The sequence below is a fragment of the Cupressus sempervirens genome, chromosome 5 (assembly GCF_028749045.1).
Source record: "Cupressus sempervirens isolate cs-2001-9-10 chromosome 5, ASM2874904v1, whole genome shotgun sequence".
NCBI lineage: Eukaryota > Viridiplantae > Streptophyta > Pinopsida > Cupressales > Cupressaceae > Cupressus > Cupressus sempervirens.
The window spans coordinates 779,469,262-779,489,663 of NC_143122.1; the positions used below are offsets into that span (position 1 = coordinate 779,469,262).

Below are 20,402 nucleotides of genomic sequence, written 5' to 3' on the forward strand. Positions count from 1 at the left end.
GCATTCTCTCAGACACTTCATTCAGTATGTGCATAATTATATACATAGGAAAACAATACCCCCCCCCCCCCCCCCCCCCACCGCACCATCAGATAACACAATTTTTAAATGCATGAAGCATTGCTTTTTCATTGAAAAAAAGCTTTACAAGATAGTCTAATATTATTCATCCACAGTTTGTAAACGTAGAAAAAATAATGCAATGCCCTTTTTTATTCTGAGATTCTTACATATTTGATCATGATACAGCAATTGATTTAACCACAGGCAAAAGAACTGTAGACAAATTAACTTGACCATCAAAAGTATCCATTCAAAATCAGAGTAACCATAAAATTCACCTCCAAATAATTCAGAGTAACTTTTGTTTGCTTACTGATATAAAATTACCAAAGCAAAGAATTTTGATTGAAGGCTTGCATTGTTCACAAATATGTTCCATTCATGCAGAACTGCATGATGCTAGTTTGTCAAAATGATATATACAGCTAGGTTACTTGTAAGCTCTGAATCAATATATTCTTTAGGCTAATACAGATATTCTCTATAAAATGGAAAATGCATATTGAGGACATCATCCTCAAATCAAAGCTCCATCTTTCAGATGAACAGAGACTGGTGCTCTGAATTAGCCAACTGGCAGAGTTGATTGTGCGAGGCCATGTCTGTAGCAGCAAAAATCAATTAAAACTCACTGTAAGTAAATAACCCCCTTTCAATCTGCAAATTTTCTAGTTCCGCTCAAGCAACACTATACTTAAACAAAAATTTGAGGCATAACTTATTTCAAATTAGCAAGAGATAAACTTCCAAATTTGCAAAAAGATGCTACAACACAGGTAGAACTTGTGTACTAGAATCAGACAAAAGAGATGTTCTAAACAAGCAAAGAACGCTTGAAATTGAAATTATAATGGATTCACCCATTCCACGATTAACATGTAAAAATACTTGCTAAGTTTCTCATGGCACCCTGAAACCTTAATAACACCCTGTTTTACTTGCATTTGGTGGCTGCCAGAATTTGCTCAATGAAAATTCTACTACTGCCTAGAATATAAATGCAAGCACACATTACCTATCTGCTAGCCATTACAGTGGAACTAGAAGGTACAAAAAATCGAAAGTCAAATGCTTATTTGTTTGCTTTGAAATTAAAGAATTTTCCGCAAAAAATGTCCGCAGGGGCATAAATTCTGGCCAAAGTTAAATTAACTTGATAACAGTATCTGCTGTCTAGTTCAGACCTTGATTTCAGCATGAGGGCAGATGCCAGGAAAACATTTAATGGAATTTACTGACAGACAGCAAAAAATGTAGTTTGTGCTTCAGCACTTGGCAAACCCTCCATATACGGAAAAGCTTTTAGAAAATGGAAAAATGTATAATGTAGCCTGGGTTTTCATGGTCGTGTATTGACATTACATAACAGTCAAAGTAGATTTTATAATGTAGACCCTCTTGCTTCATAGTCAGTATTTCTAAAATCTCTATGTTATCAAGTTTTTCAGAACATCTCCACATACCTATCTGGACCTGGTTCAGGCTGCAGTTTAAAGCAGGGATGGCTTGACAGTTGCCCAAGGTCCATACAGGGCGTCCTAGATCCTCCTGTGAAGGACCTGTTGACCTTTCAGTTCATCATCAGATCTTATAAGTTAAGGATCGCATGGTCCAGTTGCAGATTGATCAGAGATGCAAAAAATTAAAAATTAAAGCCTAAAAGGCCTTCGTGAAATCTCCAAGTCCTAAACCCTACATAATACCTTAGGGTTTTATAAAAATGACACTATATATTTTGCAGTTGACCAGTTTTACCCAGTCACAGTCACTTAAGTCACCCACTGAAGTCTCCTTCGTAGAATTACTGGCTACAGTGAAATGAATGATCCATCACCATTTCTCGACCCTCCAGCTCAGTCAAAAGTGGTGATGACGATGAATGATGATATTAAGTTCAACACTCAAGCTTTTTGTGAAACATTAACAGAGGAGGAAAATAAGCAAAAGGCTTTGCTGTTTTACTAAATTCCACTTCAGTTGACCAAGAAACAGAAAAGGGGGATAGCAATGAAGGTATCAGTGAATCAAAGGACACGTCTTTGGTGGGCCTGGCCAATAAGAAGGGCAACCTTAGCCACATGCCAGGTTCCGCTGAAATGAAATAACCAGTAACTGCCAATTCGTAAGGGCTTGTTTCAGTCAAAATGCATTGACTGTGAGATTGTGATGGGCACAAGTAAGAACTTTCCAGCCAAATTTTGTTGACTGTAAAATAGAAATAGGGGTGCCATGTGGCAAGGTCCACAGTGAAATACAGTTAAGGCCATATGGACAATGGACCCGAGAGTTAAATTCAAGTGAATGGCTTTTCTCGAGGGTTGACCCAGATTAAAGAAAGGAAAATCCTTCACTATTTCGCAGCAGTCCACTTTTCTGAAGGCTTGTGACCTTGCAAAATAGCAATTGGAAAGTAACAAGCTGGTGGCAAGCCCGATGCAGTAAATGAAAGGAAAAGGGGAAGTTGCATTCATTTCAAAATGATTTAGGTCACTCTGGCTTTTCGCCATTTTGCATTGCTTTGTGCAAGGCAAAGTTTTGTTCAGTGCGAAATGGCGACAAAGGTGAATTTCTTGGCTATTTTGCAAAGGGTCATTTAGGGCAGAATTCTCTGCCTTGCAAAACAGCGATGGCACTATCTTAATTGAAATCTAATGAAAAGAGAGGCAGTCAAGCAGCACCAAACATGAGTTTTTTTGGGTGTCTTCTGCCAGATATTTTACAGGGATTAAATGGATTTGATCCTTGATCTTATTTCCTTCAATCGACCATGCCTCGTTAATCTTGCAGGGCTCGAGAGTCGATTCAACACACCAGTAGATGTCAATCTGAGTTCATGTCATGTTCTTTTTAGGGCTTCTTCCAGTCACTTTTGAGATCTGCTTGCACACAAGATAGAATCAGATTCTGATCTATCTTTTTATCACCCAACCCAGCATGGTTTGAGTTTCATGCCAAATCAGAGTTATGCCTGACCTATAAAGGCAATGTTTGTACATATTTTTCAGGGCCTTCTCTCTGGTTCTATTGCAGAGATTTATTTATCTATAATTCTAATTAAACCTTGTTTGAATTTAATGAAATCAGTGTTTTAAACTTTTACCTGTTCTAAATTCCAAATGTCTTGAGATTTTGCCTTCATATTTGCATGTATTTCATCATCTGAGATCTCTCTTATGACTCTTTACTCTTTGATTGATTAGTCCTATTTAGTGGATAATTTCAACCTTATAGGATTGAATTAACCTCTTGCATTCATATTAGGTTAAGGCTGATAGATATTTGGAGAATATAGTTGTATAATTTTATTAAGTTTTGTGAGTTATAGGCAGAAGAAGATCAATTATTCAATTTGATGCATCACCCTTTTCACTCTCGTGAAATTTTTTCTACAACCCCCTCAGTCAATACCACATTCAACCTGTTCACCACCAACCAGCAATTTTGGTGCATCCTGATTGTAAAGGAAGCTGCCATTCTGTGGAGACTCGACCTCACTTGTCATGTCCCAGACTTGGAGGTTGTTTCCATGTTTCATAAGGCTGTTCCAATCACTAACCATCGCCCAAAAAAGGGTGCAAACTTTTGTCGCAACACGTCCCACAGGGTAGCCAAGACATGTCTTGGGCAAGCTCAAACATATCAAAGTGGAAGTTAGAAAAAGAATATAAAACCTTTATTTTTTGCAATTGGTTTTAAAATGAACATTTGCCAATACCAATCTGGCCCTAAAGTGATCTTTGTTCATTAAATAAACACTGCATAGCCCTCATCATTTGAAAAGGTTAGACTCATCGACTTCATTGTTAGTTTTCTGATGATTGAAGATCTGATTTGAAATAGTTGAGACTGTTGCAACAAAATACGGCACCAAAATTGTTGAAGTGCCATGGCATTGAAGGTTTATGTTGTTTCAATGACCTTAATTTGGGCCCCTGATCTCACCCTGCACTGCAACAAGGAATGCATTGGGGATGCTACCCCCACACCCCAGAAAGGTCAGTCCCTCAACTCCACTAAGTACTCTATCCAGTCATCATACACAAATTTATACCATGTTTCCCTCATTTATGTGTCCATCTATGCTGAGACTCCATGGAACATAATTTATCTTATCTAAATTTATTGATTTCAAAAGGTTGGGAGGCTTCCCATCACTCTCTGATTACAATCTTCAGCCTAATCTTCACTCCTCTAACTCTACTCAAACCAAGACTCAATTCTTTCTTCTCTCAAACCAGAGATCCCTTCTTTCATGAACAAAGTTACCCATCTCTACAACTCTGATTCTTCTCTAAGATGTCATACCAAACCATCTAATTGATGTATGGCAATTCCAACCCAAATAAGAAGCAGTCACACAATCCTATCACCAACCAACAAGGAAAACAAGATTCATATAGCCAAAAGATGAAACACTACTCTTAGAATGACTATACAGGCAAGACAAGTGTATCCAAAAAGCCATAGCATTCCCATTTTGTTCATAATTCTCATCCAAATTGTTTATTTTACTTTTCAGAATTGATGCAAGGGCTATGCATTAGGACTGAATTTTGTGAACAATGCTGCAAGGAGGCCAAAGATTGTTGGCATGATGAAGAAATGCAATCTAAATCTTGAATTTCCTTTAGAAATCCAAGATCAACACTAAGGTCCCAAGCATCACAAGAAAGTTGAATATTGAGACAAACACAATTTCAAGTTTCAAGAACAATTCAAGGAGAAGATTTCCAAAATGAGTGGATGGAGAACATTTATGAAGATGAAGCAATTTCAGAATATGAGCCATCACAATCATTCACATGAGTTAGATAGCTTCAAAAGAGTACTTGAAGCTAGAATCCTCGGGTATCAAGGGATATCTCTTCTTTGAAGATCAATGATAAGGATGTACATGCCACATGCTGAGGTGGCAACCAATCATCCTCAACCAATGAAAGAAATGCAAGTTGACGTGTCCAAGTTCACCCGAATCAAATTCATTCACAAGTGGACATATGGGAAACATTTAATGTATTACCACAATGAATTTTCTCATTGCTTCATCCTTAAAGTATATGTACTTCAAAGCAATGTAATTTTCCTATTGGATGACATTAAATGATTGTAGGCAATTATTGTAACAACTGTAATCAGGGTTTTCATAGGATTATCTTTGCCATTGATTCAAATCAATTTGGACCCTTCATTGTAATTGAGAGGTCTATAAAAGGCTTGGCCTTCTCATTTGTAATTTTTAAGTTAGAGAAGCATAGGAAGAGACAAGAAATCGCTATCAAGCCTATGTTGAAGTTAATATACAATTTTCATTGAAAAATTTGAAGATTCTTGTATGATGCCTTTATATTTTGCATGGTTTTAAATTCTCATTGTTAAAGTTTATTGATTAGATAGAGAAATGTGAAGATGAATGATGAATTCCATGTCCATAGCTTTCGTTAATTGTTGATTGCAAGTTGCAACGTAAAGTTAGTTTGGACTTGATTAAATACTAAGTTCAATGAATGTTGATTTGGATTGCGGCAAATATTGGATATTTGGATGAATGTTGGCAATGTGAAAACCCTTTGTTACCTTTGAAGATTGCATCATTTTTTGTTGTGGTCTCAATTGGCCAAAAGGAAAGCTTGGTTAAAAGAATTCACTCCTCTAAGTTGTTGGCAATTTGGCTAGGTTGCGTAGTATGATGTTGTCATTTATTGCAACATATAGTCCAAATTAAGTCAGCAAATCTTGGAGATAAAGTTTTGTGATAGAGACTTAGAAAATTGTCTAAGTACAACAAAGTTTATCTATCAGCATAGGAACTATTTTGGTTAATGCAATTCGCAAAAGCATTTCTGGCATGTGTGTGCTTACCAAGAGAAAGTACAGTAACTCAAGACGATGTATGCATGAGCACAAGTCAGTACGGTCAATACAAACATAGATATTCCAATTTTACAATGACGGTGTCGAAAAGACAAGGTGTTGAAAAGACAGAACACAACAGATATAAAGAAATGAATATTTTGGGTTAAGGAATAATTTTGTTTACTAATTAGGGACGACATCCTAGATCTTAACCTTAAGTGAGCAAGAGTTAATTTTGTAATTTGGCAAGCGTGTGAATTAATAAAGGCCGACAAGTTAAAGAAAATAGGTATAAAGGAAAAGTTTTGAATGCACAATAAGTGTGGTTGTGTGACAAGTATACAATCGTTTGAGATGTGAATTCTGATGTAAGATCAGAGCTATGCAAATTTGTGATCAACTTTTGTGAAGAGCAACGAAAGGCAAAATCAGATATTAAAGATATCAGCAACAATAAAGAGGTTTTTGTATCCATCTCCTGTATTGAAGAATATTACTGTATATTGCATATTTGGGCATCAGACTCATCTTGCATTCTTTGTGTAATTGTAATAACAACTCCTAACAAGGTTGAGGCTCCTAACAAGGTTGAGGACTGAGACACTATATGGATATAATAGACTCCTAACATGGTCAATATCTTTCACAAAATACTTTTGATTAATGGATCGTTTTGTAGGGTACCATCCCCACTGGGATTTTTGCTTGCCCAAGGTTTTCCCTAGTTAACAAAAGATGGTGTTATTTGTTGCATTATTTTATGGTTGTGTTCACTATTCAGCATAATCAATTTACTTTCGTATGCAAGTTATAAGTTTGTTAATAATATCTATAAGGGCAAAAGTTGGTGAAATATTGATTCACCCCCCCCCCCCAACCCTCAATATTTCCTATTTCTGACAATTGGAAACAGAGCTCAATTACTCAAAGAAGGCCTAACAGCTTGAATAAGATCTCTATGGAAATGGATCATCTACAAAAGAATCTTGAGGAAGCTCTTGAGCAAATTGATATTCTTACTGAAGAAAGAGACACTCTGAAAGACAAGTACGAAAATGCAAAAGACTACATTGACAAGTTGAAAGATGAGATAGATTATTTTGAAGTCCAAGAAAGAGCCTAAAAATCAGATCAAGGATAGCAATGAAGTTTCAAAGACTGAAGAAAGAAAATGAAATCCTAAAGCATGAACTAAAAGATTACAAATCTAAAACTGATCTTGAAGGATAATGATAGTAAAATTAAGTCAGATTTGAAATCTGACAATGCAGATCTAAGATCTAACCTTACCAAAGTGACATCTAAGCTTGAGACTACAAAATTGTGGTATGCAAAACTAGAAGTATAGTACAATTGTGAAAGGTGAACTAACTAAATCTAAGCTACATCTTGAGAAGTTGTATTTCAGCAATGAAAAGCTTGACGAACAAATCTTTATACAGAGACCCTCTTATGATAAGGTAGGTCTTGGGTACCTTGGAGAAAGCTCATCTAAGAAGTCTGAAGAAAGTAAACAACCAGATCTTGTGATCCAACAGCCTAAGAACCAAGAAGAAAATCAAAACAAGGTTGAATCTAATCAATTTGGAGATGTACCAAAGCAGCCTAAGCAAGTTGAATCACCTAAAGAAGTAAGGAACGAATTCAAAGGTAAATGCTATGCATGCAATGAATTTGGTCACACGAAAACGAGTTGTACAAGTAAATCATTTAAACCCCTTTTTGGCTATTGTTATAACTGTCATGGTTTTGGTCACAGAGCTATTAAATATAAGAAACCTAGATTCAATAATGATCAGCGTAGGATGTTTAGAGGTACTAACCCTGCAGCAAATAGACAGACCTATTGGAAGAACCAATGTTATAAGTGCAATAACTTTAGACATATTGCTAGAGATTGCAGAGCTCAGATTGATCATCTAGGAAAACAATGTTATAGTCTATCAAATTTGTAACAACATGGGACACACAACAAGATATTGTAGGATGAATAATATAAGAATGCCTAACAACATGAGGAATAACATGAGAAAACCAAATCCTAGAAGGAATGTGAACAACAACAAAAGGAATGAGAATAACAGTAACAGTCAAAGAGAAAATGTGAAAGATCTTGTAGGAAGCCTTAATGAATCATTTGTTAAAGCTAAGAAACCAGAAAATTCATATGTTGTGTTGAAAAGTCAGCAAGTGAAGCATCTGAGGACAGATTGAAGTCAATTATAGTCTCCAACCAATCACAATCTGATTATGTATATCAGTTCATCAATTAACATGACTGAATTAGCATCAGATTAGTGAAGAAAACTTTAGAATAGGAATTATGACTTGTGAAGTTAGTATGAGGTAGAACAAGATGAATGAAAGCTAAGGTCAAGTGCACATATGGTGCTGAATCGATATGTGAGTGCGCAAAGTAAGGCAAGGTTACTGGTAAAATAAGAACAACATTGTCAATTGCAAGTACTTACGCAATTAATGCAAAAGTAAATTGGACATGATTTAAAGGGTGAAAATCAAGTTTCTAAGTACTCTTTGATCATGCAAGAATTAAAGAAGTCCTTGGAGCAAATTAAAAGGCAAAATTGGAGTGTTTTAATCAGCAAATTCAGCAAGCCCTAGTTTTACGAATTTGAGGTATTTATTGCTTGCACTATAGTAATTTGAAGTTTGAATTTGCAAGAAATGGCAACCCCAACTAAATGTGATGTTAGTGAGAGACCCAAGTAGAAATTCAAAAAACATCCCTACATTTCATTAGAAGATGACCCATTAGGAGCATTTTCAGAAGTACCCAACAATGTTTCACGCGTAGAGAACATTTCTGCATATATTCACTGTAAGTTCGAGAGTATAGGCGACAATGACATCCACAATGACATGGACTTGGTTTACAACAATGACCTATCATTTAATCAAGGGTTTGAGCACCTAAAAGGCCTGAACATCACTAGGCACATGTTTTATATGGAGTTTGACAATCACAAATGGACAAGGATAATTCTAGGCCGTATACATGAGGACATGAATTGGATAGGGGATATACTTGTCATGAGGGTGGTAACTCTATTAATGTCAAAAATGTCAAGAAGTTGGTGGAAACAAATATGAAGACAGTGTTAGATGACAGAAACATGAAATTAGATATGATCAACGAAACTGATGTTAGATTTATAAGCAAAGTAATTAGGTATAAGATGAACTATGTACCTATTGGATTTATCCATACACCTTACCTAATAACAGTTAAGAAAGAAAAAGTTAATGTGTGAGATCTTGAAACAGCAAATACCAGATAACATTGACAGAATTAAAAAAACAAAGAATGCAATGTTTAGATTTGAATCTCTATTAACACGTTTGTTCTTTCATGTGATAAGGAAATTCACTTGAATGTCAGACTATGAATGGAACACAAATAGATGCACAATGAGCTTCATTACTCTTTACTATTGAAACCATTTAGAATACAGAATGACATAAGACATACCTAGAACGATGAAAAGCTTTCAAGCAGAAATGAAACAAAGATGAAACAGAGATATAAGATCCCTCCATCATTAATTGAGAAGTATAAGGATGACATTTGTTTTATGATTGACGCTGATATGACTTGCATGGAGGCAGTTGAACCGAGGGTAAAGTCCATTGACCCTGTGAGGTATTAAATGACAGAAGAGTTAATAGAAGGTTATGTGAAGATTATTCTTGAATCAGAAAGAGACAAGGAATGTCCTAGATGGGGCACATATGAAAAAAAGGTAAAATAAGTTCACAGTGAACTATATAATAAAGACATTAAGAAAATGGCTGACAAAAAGATAAAAAGAGTATTGAAGGAATCAAGAATGAGCAAAGAAAAGTTTAAAGAAGCCATGGGAATAACAACAGAGATGAAGGCAAGTGGGTAATTAGAAATACTCACTGCTAAGTCTTTAGCTATTGGGAATACAACAAAAAGAGTAACGGTAGCAGGAGCATCGCACAGGTACCCAATGCACCCTATGCAACAATATCATTGGTAAAACCCCAATTCATCCCACATGTTTATAGAAAGCAAGAAGAAGATGTCAACATCACTAAAGTTCAGTCAGCCACCTCTCCTAGCACCAAAAGGTCTATGAGGTTAACTGAAGTTAAAAAGGAGCCAATAGAACCTCCTCAACATAACAAAGTCAACAAATGGCTAGTGGACGAGAAAAGAAAAGGAAGACACTTCTTACATCTAAGGGCACGCAAAGATGAACACAAGTTGTTGAATCGGAATCAAAGGAATTTGAGAAGGAAGATACAGAAGCAAAGGAAACAGAAAAGGTAAAAGAAAAAGAAAAGATAAAATCAAAAGATCCTACTAGAGCAAGAAAACCATGGAAAACAAAGATAGAAACATTGAATCATGCGATCATAAATGAAGGAAACTTTGAGCAATTAAATAAATTATATGATTTGTACAATAATTTTGAAAAGTTTGAGCTAGAGAATGCAATGATAAGGCACTTGATATTGAATGGCAAAAAAATTACAAATATATAAGGTCTTATTCCCAAAGACTTGTAAACAAAAAGAAGAGAGTAGCATAAGATGATCAGAATACGAAAGAAAACCAAGTAAGAAAGCTTTGCGAAGTTACTAGTGAAGAGCACTTGCAAAGTTTATTAAGCAATCTTGGACCTTATCTTAGGAACAAGACAAGGCCTGTACTGATCATGGGGGGGAAACTACAAAGATGTTAACAAGGAGACAAAGGCAGCTATAAAAAAGATGATGTCAAAACTCCAGCCATCTAGCCTACAGAAATCTCCAACAAGACACCTGCACAAGAAAAACAAAACACTATAATAGGGGGAGTGATCTGTACAACTAAAACAAACAAAGGTAAAGGATGAAGAAGCAGCACTAGTAGCAGTAGCAAAAGATTCGAAAACAAAAGGGGCAATATTATTTTCAGAGATGCCACAGTAACAATTGGCACTGATACCATGCAAATTGATAGTACGAGCATTACTTTGGATATTACAAAAGATCCTTTTAAGGACTTTGGCCCTTCCATTGTTGACAATTTGGTGGATTGTACAAGCTCTGAAGATGAAGAAGAAACGAAGAAGAAAGAAGCAAACATGAAAAAGAGAATAGAAGAAAGGAAGAAAAGAGAAGAAGAAAGAAAAGGAGAAAGAAGAGGAAGAGAAGGACGAAGAAGAGGAAGAGAAGAAGGATGAAGAAAAGCAAGAGGAGAAAATTAAGAACAATTGGAAAATAATCATGCAAGAAATAGCATTTTTGCCACAGTTAAAGCATATAGAGACTACGATTGATAAAGTTATCTTTCAACACGAGGCAGACATTCTATTAGAAACCCCAATCAAATCCAAGTCTCCAATGGAATCAGCTTTGGCCAATTTGTCTACTGATGATGACGATGATCAAATTAGATTTATATGAGTAAATTATTTGAAAAGAACAAGAAAGTAAAGAGTCTTCAAGAAACTTTAGAGGAAGTTTATGGAAAATTGCAAAGTGTTGTACCAATTAAAATTACAGAGGTGGATCCTCAAGTGAGAGCAAAGGAATTAATTAAGGCTTTTAATAATGAGCTTACTCAATTACTAGAAGTAGCAGCTTACACAGGCACAAATAAAACATGATGCACAGTTATTATATACTGTGTGCAACAACATCAAAAATGATTTGGCAGTACTTGACTCTTGTATAAAAGAGTTAAGGAGATGTGCAACAGAAGGAAAAACATTGCATGGACAATGTACTTTGTCATACAATTTCATCAGAGGTGAAAGAGGAGCTAAGTGAGAAGCAAAAAGAACTACAGAACTTTGCTAATGAGCTTCAACAGTTTGATAAGAAGATTGAAGGCCTGAAGACAAGAATTGCAAAAATATACGATGATATAAGTTTGATTGAGTTGAAAAGAGAATGAATTATTAAGAGATTTTCATTGTTAAGGGAACATTTGACATTGAAAATCAGCAATGTACAGAAGCAGCTAAAGGAACGTCTTAAGGCTAAGACATCACATAAAAAAATTGTATATTTAGATTTAAATGTAGTAGAGATAGCGTCTTATGGATTGTGCGCCTTGATCAATGTATCTGATGCAGTCAAGGACATGTGGAAGAAAGAATTTGAGAATTCGAAAGCAAGTTTTGTTGACTACATTACCAGAATATCAAACTCAACATGAAAGAGAAGGTAACACAATTTTGACATGTACAAAAGTTTTGTCACTACCTTTGTCATTGATGTAAAAAGGGGAGTGAGTGAGGAAAATTGTATGGGAATGAGTGAAGCAAATTATATGTATAGTAATAGCAAGATAGAAGATAGAAGATAGTCAAAGGGAAGTATCCCTATGCATGTAAAGATGGTATATATGATGATCCATTGTTTTTGTAAATTTTGTAATGGTCGTGTAAGAAAAGTTACAAGTTTTTGAAGTTTTGGTTTTGTGACTTAGCCAATTTTCCCATACGTTGCCATCAATGCCAAAGGGGGAGATTGTTGGCAATTTGGCTAAGTTATGTGGTATGATGTTGTCATTTATGGCAACATATAGTCAAGATTAAGTCACCAAATCTTGGAGATAAAGATTTGTGATAAAGACTTAGAGAATTGTCTAAGTACAGTGGAGTTTATTTGTCAGTAGAGTAACTATTCTGGCCAACGCACTTCGCAAAAGCATTTCTAGCACGTGCGCACTTACCTGGAGGAAGTACCAAATGTTAGGATGACGTATGCATGAGTGCAAGACAATACAATCAATACAAACAAAAATACTCCAATTTTACAATGACAATGTTGTAAAGACGAAACAAAGCAGACTTAAGAAAATGAGTATTTTGGGTTATATTTGTCAAAACAATTACTTAACTAATTAAGGACGACATCCTAGATGTTAACCCTAAGTGAGCAAGAGTTAATTTTGTAATTTGGCAAGCGTGTGAAGTAATGAAGGTCAACAGGTTAAAGAAATAAAGTATAAAGAAAAAGTTTTGAATGCAAAGTTAGGTGCGGTTTTGTGATAAGTATACAATTGTTTGAGAAATGAATTTTGATGCAAGATCAGAGCTGTGTGAATTTGTGATTAAGTTTTGCGAAGAGCAACGAAAGGCAAAATCAAATATTAAAGATATCAATAGTAGTAAAAAGGTTTTTGTATCTATCTCTTGTCTTGAAGAATATTATTGTATATTAAAATTTGGGCAATGGACTCATCTTACATTCTCTATGTAATTGTAATAACAACTCTTACCAAGATTGAAGCTTCTAACAAGGCCTAGTCCTCTAACAAGGACCAAGACACTATACAAATGTAATAGACTACTAATAGGGTCAATATCTTTCACAAGATACTTTTAATTAGTGGATCATTTTGTTGGTACCACCCATCGAGGTTTCCCCTTGGCCAAGGTTTCCCTAGTTAACAAAATATGGTGTTATGTGTTGCATTATTTTATGGATGTGTTTATTGTTCAATATAATCAATTTACTTTCATATGCAAGTTACAAGTTTGTTAATGATATCCATAATTGGACAAAAACTTGCGAAATACTGATTCACCCCCCATCCCCCCCCCAATATTTCCTATTTCTAACATAAGCATCACCCATTGATACCATTGTCCTTTGGAGTAGAATATTTCCTCTACCTTCAATCTATTTTTGTCATTTATTTGATGTCAAATTAGCAAGGTTACCAAGAGATGGGGAGACTTGGAGGTATCAACTATTTTTCAAAAATAGATGGGGGCACTTGAAGACGGCAATTGGTTTTAATAGTTTTAAAAAGTCTAATACTAAATACAAAATAGTCAAATTGTAAAACTAAACGACTAAAGTAAATACTAATAGTAATATAACATTAATATATAGTCAAATAGTTCAAAACTCACATGATCACATTACTACAGTCTGCATCTCTAGTCATATCTGATTTCTAAATATTGCATATGATCACCATCATATCAAATTAATAATCAGTAAGATTGTCATTACATATTCGAATTTTAAATTCAAAAAATGATGCTAAATTGCTGATATGCAAACAAACATGAAAAAACTTAGTATTGCAAACAAAAATCAGAAATCTATCTAGTATCTAGTATGATGATGATAGTATGATCTACTCCACAAGGCAATGTAATCATCCATCTCAAGGTCTTAAGCTGTCATGCTTTCCAAAATATCACCTCCAAGTTGGATTTTATGTTATTAGCTAAATAAAATTTTCAACATTTCTAATTATTGTTGGTCGAGTTTGATTCTGGAATAAAAATAAAATAAATAAAAGTGTTTCTAATGTGTGTTACTAAATAAAATATTGAAATGATTAAATCATTTTAAATGCCATTGGTTTTAATTTTTATAAAATAGCTTAATGTTATATTTTAAATTTTACTCCAAGGAAACTTCATGTTTTGGATTCAAAAACTCCAAGAGTCTCCAAACTTTTTTGATGTCTCTGGAGATGCAAAAAGCTTTTGAGACATGTCTTCGTCTCCAAGACACGTCTCTTTGGTGGGGGGGGGGGGATGAGTCTCCCCGTAACATTGCATGGGAGAAGCTTCTAGAGAGTGCATTTTTTAGAAATACAATTAATTATTGTATTGGAAAGGGGGAAACTTCTAGAGAATGCAATTAAATAATATTTTATTTTTGTCTAGACGAGTGAAGGAAAAGAATAAATAGAGGTGAGAGTTTCTTTGTTAATCATCCGATTACTGTGAATTGTATTTTATATAAAATTGGGAGAAAAAACTAAGGGTTTAGGGTTTAGGGTTTAAGAGAACATCAACTCTTCAGTGTTGCAACCATTTGAGGTGGTGAAATATCCACTGAATTTGGCATTCAAGAGCTTAAATTCAAGAGTTCTATTTGTGCTTAAATTGAAGAATACATTTATTGTTGGCTACTACAGAACACAAGAACGATGTTGCGCTACAGTACTTATGCTTGATTCATCTCCATCCTTGAGCATCACTATTATCAAGTTCCTCTTGCACCTATTAGTAATTAACATTGTAAATTTTTTTTATGGCATATGATTTTGTTGTGATAATTCAAAATCAGATTTTGGCATTACTGTAGTCATTATTGTAAGCCATTTGTCTTGGCAAACTCATAGCAACATTATACATAAGAATGAATTCGATAAAGGAGATACATGTTGCATACCATTTGTCTGACAATATGTCCATCTGATAGCATATATGATCGGCATAATAATTGTATGTCAATTGTTTGTCAAAATGTCAGTTGGCTGTAGGTATGCATTCCATATCTAGTTTCCATGTATATGCATTGAAAATATCAAAAGAACTACACTTGCATATTAGTTCATTGTAAGAGTCATTGTAATATCATTTGTAAAAGGCAATTTGTACTAGCCCTAGGCGACGAATGATAAGTTTTTCGCAAAGCACCGAAAAATATGAACCTAAAAGCATCTATTTACTTTCTTGATAAGGTTGGATTATAAGGCAGCATTCAAAAGCTCTTAAAGCCCCTAGCTTCATTAGGTATGCTGCAAACACATTAGGCATGGAGAAAGCACATGAATATATGTGAGACATGATGAATAGACATAAATACATATAAGGCATGGATCATACATGTAAACACGCATAAAGCATAAAGAATACACAGAATGCATGTAAGGCATGAAGAATACACATGAATGCACGTAAGGCATGAGGAAAATGCATGAATACATGTTAAGCCATGAAGTATACACATAAGACATAGAAGCAAAAAAGTATATACTTAAAAACTTAAGAACAAGGACACAATCACTTAAAATAGTAATTACAAAACAAAAAAAAATTGAAAAAGAAATTTATAAAAGATATTCTTAAAGCTCATAACCATAAAAAGTATCTAGGGGGGAAGATATCTAGAGGCTTGTGGCAAACCAACAAATGTCACAATTGATATATTCAAAACTTTCTCAAAATTGGAGTTGTTGAAAGTAATTACTAAATTTAATTTATTTACTAATTTTTTATTGAAACTTATGTCATACTCAATTAGCAATTTGTATATAAATTTTTTTAATATTTATTGAATATTTTTATTAACTTACTAAGGTTGCAAGACTTGAGTTGCATCTCATACTATTGTAATGAGACAACTCTCAAGGTGCAAGTAGCATTAAGGCAAATGGTTATTTCCAACTAATGGAGTGTATAGAAAGCTTCATGCTCAAAGAGAGCCCAAAAGGTCGAGACATTAGCCTTGGATGACAATTGGTTGGCCCATATGTAATAATGTATTTGATTTCACTAAACCTAGCAGGACTATGCTCTGATTTGCCAATTAAGATGCACCTTGTTTGGGAGATGTCTATGATAACATGCACACAATAGTCGAGAAAGTAAAAATTGCAATACAAAAACATGAGAATGACCCCATAGAACGTAAAATCTTGTGCAATAAGGTAGAATCTATCATTCATCATCGTCGAGAAAAGATGACCACGAATGGCACCTCCTTGCATATGCCCTATCTACAAGGTGCTATAGAGAGACATTACTTTATGTCAAGGAGATTAGCACCATATAGAGATGAAGAAGTTGCTAAAGGGTACAAGCAAACTTTTGATAAACTCTTCCTAGATTAAAAAAAAATGTGTAGAAACAAGTTAGGACACAATTTGGCTTGTTTGCATTGGGAAGAAATCATAGTCAACAACTATTAATGACCAATACAAAATGGAAGCTATCATATGTCAATACCTTCATGGTCTAACATTTTCATTCCTCTAACCTCTTGCATTCAAGATCCTCTCACATGTAATTTTTTTTACCACTCGTATTATACAATTTAGTACCTAACATTCTTTAATTTACTTTGCATTTTCATTTTTGATTTAGGAAACTATCCAAATTGCAAGTTCTTGTGCTGCTAAATAGAATTGAAGTGCATAGTTCTTTATCCACTCAATAAAGCATAAACAGTTGGGTCCGAAAAAAGTGAAGACTTGATGTATAGTCATACCAACTTACATCTTTTGTCTCATAACACTCCAAACTACAAGGATGGGGCAGCAAAGCTCTAGGATGTAACCCCTGAGTGTGCCAACTTGTATGTAACTATTGACAATCTTACTAGGACTCACTATGGCTTATGATGATGATGATGATTACATCCCAACACATGGTGCATCTAGTGCAGGTGGAACTACTATAAGTTTAAATGATCTTAAACTTACAAAAGTTGAAGATGAAAATGGTTTCTTGATAATCCTTATGATTCTGACTAATGAAGTATGAACTACATTTTGATTTTGTAATTGTAATGAATTTCTGATTTTCATTGGAATCATCAATATAGACATAAATGATATAGCTTATTTGAATATTTGTGAACTATCAATTTGCTTTTAGTATTTAACTTTGGCATTTAGCATCTAGCATTTTGCATTAATCACTATGAAGTATCATACTATATTTACTATCAAATATTTTACTTTTGTATTTCTTGCATTTTTTGTGTACATGAATTATAGTATTTTTTTTTTTAAATATAGATATATAGAAACATACTCAAACACACCCAAAACCCCAATAAAAATTGTGTCTGCATACCAAGTTCTCGTACCCGCATAAACATACAGATTCAACAAGTAACTTAGAGTTCAAGTGATGAACAACACTAGGTTTCTGAAAGAGCACGTCAAGTAACCTAACAACACGTTGATAAATATGTTGGCATGGGTACAATACTGCATCCGACACACTCCAAAGTGCAATGCCTCCAAACCATAAAGTTTACCCAATTTAAAAATTACAAGACAGCCCACAGACCAATTGCAAATCCCTAAAACAAGTACTGAATGCAAAGAAAACATGTAAAAACAAGCTCAGATTTAATTACAAAAAAAGTACTTGTTTCTTATTCAGTCTTGTCCCATCCCCTGAAACCAAAAAACAATTCATTAATACCCCACATGTCATTATCTAAAAAGAGCTTTTTAAAGTTTCTGTAACCTCTAGTCAATTAAAAAAATCAACAAGGATCTGAACAATACCAGAAATCCCCAATCAAAAATGATGATAAATGACATAATGCCAGTATGATTACCATTGATCAATTTACAATTGCAGGCTTTGCCAGAGCCATTTGTACGTAAACTAATAGTAGTCCATAAAATCACAATGCCATAGCTACAATCTGGTGTAAAATGAAGACCTCCATTTAACTCTAGAAGACAGCCCAAAAGTCATTCTGCACTAATTTTCCGCAACCTTAACAAAACAGCAAAGATCAAGACTACAAAATTAGGACCAAAGGTTCGACAGAGTAACTCCACTAGTAAGTTATAAATGAAAACAAATGATAAAGCATGGAACAACTTCAAGTTATATTGCCGAAGAAGGTGCTTATTTCTCATCCATCCTTGACTCATATTCTAATTAAAAGAAACAAAAAAGTGATTTGATGTCCCACAGTTCATAGGCTAACAAAGAACTATTTAAGGTTTCGGTATTCTGCAATTAGTACAAAGAAGCATTTGAACAATAACAGCGATCAGTAACTGAATACGAAGATAGAACAAGCAATGTGGTTAAAACCCTCCCTGGTTTGATTAAGATTTCAGGCTTTTAACAGATAATTTTTTATGTAAGCTAATTACACTCCATGAAATTACAGAGCCGTAGCTGTAGACTGATGTAAAATGCAGAGTTCATCTATCTCCTGTAAATGGCCCAAGAGTTAACCTACACTCATTTAACACAACCCCGACAACACAACAAAATCCCGAACCATAAATTTTGTTTACATGGTTGGAGAAATAGATCTCGAGCAACAAGATCAGCAATCTGTCACAATGAAGACACGTTGATGTCCAAATACTCAAGCAATGTGATACACATAAAATACGCAGAATATTAGAGCATTAAATAGAGTGAATAGGGCCATCGAATTCAGGATATGCTACACTCACTGACCATGCAAAGGACTACCCAGAGACCGAGAGAAACATTTTCATAAAAGATATTTTAAAACCCCACACATCTATACAATGTGGAAAATGGGAAACGTCAATGCACTATAGACGGCGATATTCAATTTTATAAGTGAGTAACCAAGAAACAAGGCAAAACCTCCTCCCATAACGAAAAATTTGTTTTTATAAATAAAACTAGTATAAAAAAATAATTTCACGCATTACTTACCAAATTTGTCGCCAAAATTGGTACAAGTTTCTGCTCTAATTGCACTTTCGCTCTCTGCAACACCAATGACTTCCACAAACTGCGACAAAGATAGACCGAGAGGTGCTTGTTTTACAGATATTTGGTGGCCATCTGAAGTCTGGCCCAGCAGAATCCCTCCTTCACTTCTTACAATCCTAACTACACACCTTACTCTCCTGCCAATATACCTCCTGATGACTTCTCCATTCACAATCACAGCAGGATTTGATGTATCCATAAGAGATAAAACCCTAGTTGTTGACTGTCCTTCCACTTAAGGCCTGGTCTCTTTGGCTTACAGATTAGAAGATCTTGCCAATGGCTGCCAGATTTTCCCACAATGAATATACATGAGTGAAGAAATTTAGATATATTTGTACGCACCAAATTTTGGCATTGTGCTAAACGCGGGAACGGACGCGAGGACACTGTTAAATCGGAATTAATTAAGCAACCTGTGGGACATGTTCATAAGATTTTGGCGGGTTCATATTTTGGAGGTAAAATAAACATCCCATGTTATATCGTAGCCTATACATTTGCAGCTTCGAAAATCGCATACTCTTCCGTTATTCGTGTTAAACTTTTTTGGAACAAAGCTAGAAATTTATGGGTTCTTAAACTCAACTAAAATTACATAATAATAATATTATCTATTAAGTTTTATAAGGAAGTTAGTAATTGATATTATTTAATTCTATATGAAATTTTATTGGAACAAAGATAGAAATTTATGGGTACCTTAATTCAACTAAAATTACATAATAATATTACTGTTACCTTTTATAGGGAAGTTAGTAATTGATATATTTAATTTCATACTCGTACATATTTTGTGTGAAACTTTATTGGAACAATGCTAGAAATTTATAAGTACCTAAATTCAACTAAAATTACATAATAAGTTTTATAGGGAAGTTAGTAATTGATATTATTTAATTTCAGTCTTGCTATTATTTACTCATAAAAAATATTTGAATTTGGGAGTGTGAAGATTATTTTTTAGTGTAAAATGGTTAAAGTTTTATTTAATATACGAGTGTGTAAGATGATATATTATATAGGAAAGTTCATAAATTATATTACATTAGTTATGCATCACAGTCACTTATTTCAATAAATTGAATTCTAACATAGTTTTGGCCACAAAGTCTATAACAAAATAAATATATTATTGAATTGTAGTTTAAATTACAATTACAGTCACAATCATGACATAAGGATTTACAAGATGGGGCAATTGTCTTCAATGTATCGTGAGCATAGTCAAGGTGC

At 34.4% G+C, this 20,402-nt stretch overlaps 1 protein-coding gene across 2 annotated transcripts; it reads right to left on the reverse strand.

Moving 5' to 3' along the window:
- Nucleotides 1-381: 381 nt before the first annotated feature.
- On the reverse strand, nt 382-19,529 carry LOC149558257 (replication protein A 14 kDa subunit-like). Of its 2 annotated transcripts, none has more exons than XM_089832554.1 (2): nt 19,107-19,521; nt 382-665 (listed from the first exon to the last, which is right to left on the reverse strand). In XM_089832554.1, the coding sequence occupies exons 1-2, from the start codon at nt 19,363-19,365 to the stop codon at nt 601-603; spliced, it is 324 nt and encodes a 107-aa protein (XP_089688680.1). In that variant the 5' UTR covers nt 19,366-19,521; the 3' UTR covers nt 382-600. The 2 variants fall into 2 exon arrangements, with proteins under 2 accessions (XP_089688680.1, XP_089688681.1); XM_089832555.1 differs by lacking the exon at nt 382-665 and adding an exon at nt 17,977-18,173 and having other exon boundaries at nt 19,107-19,529.
- Nucleotides 19,530-20,402: the final 873 nt, after the last annotated feature.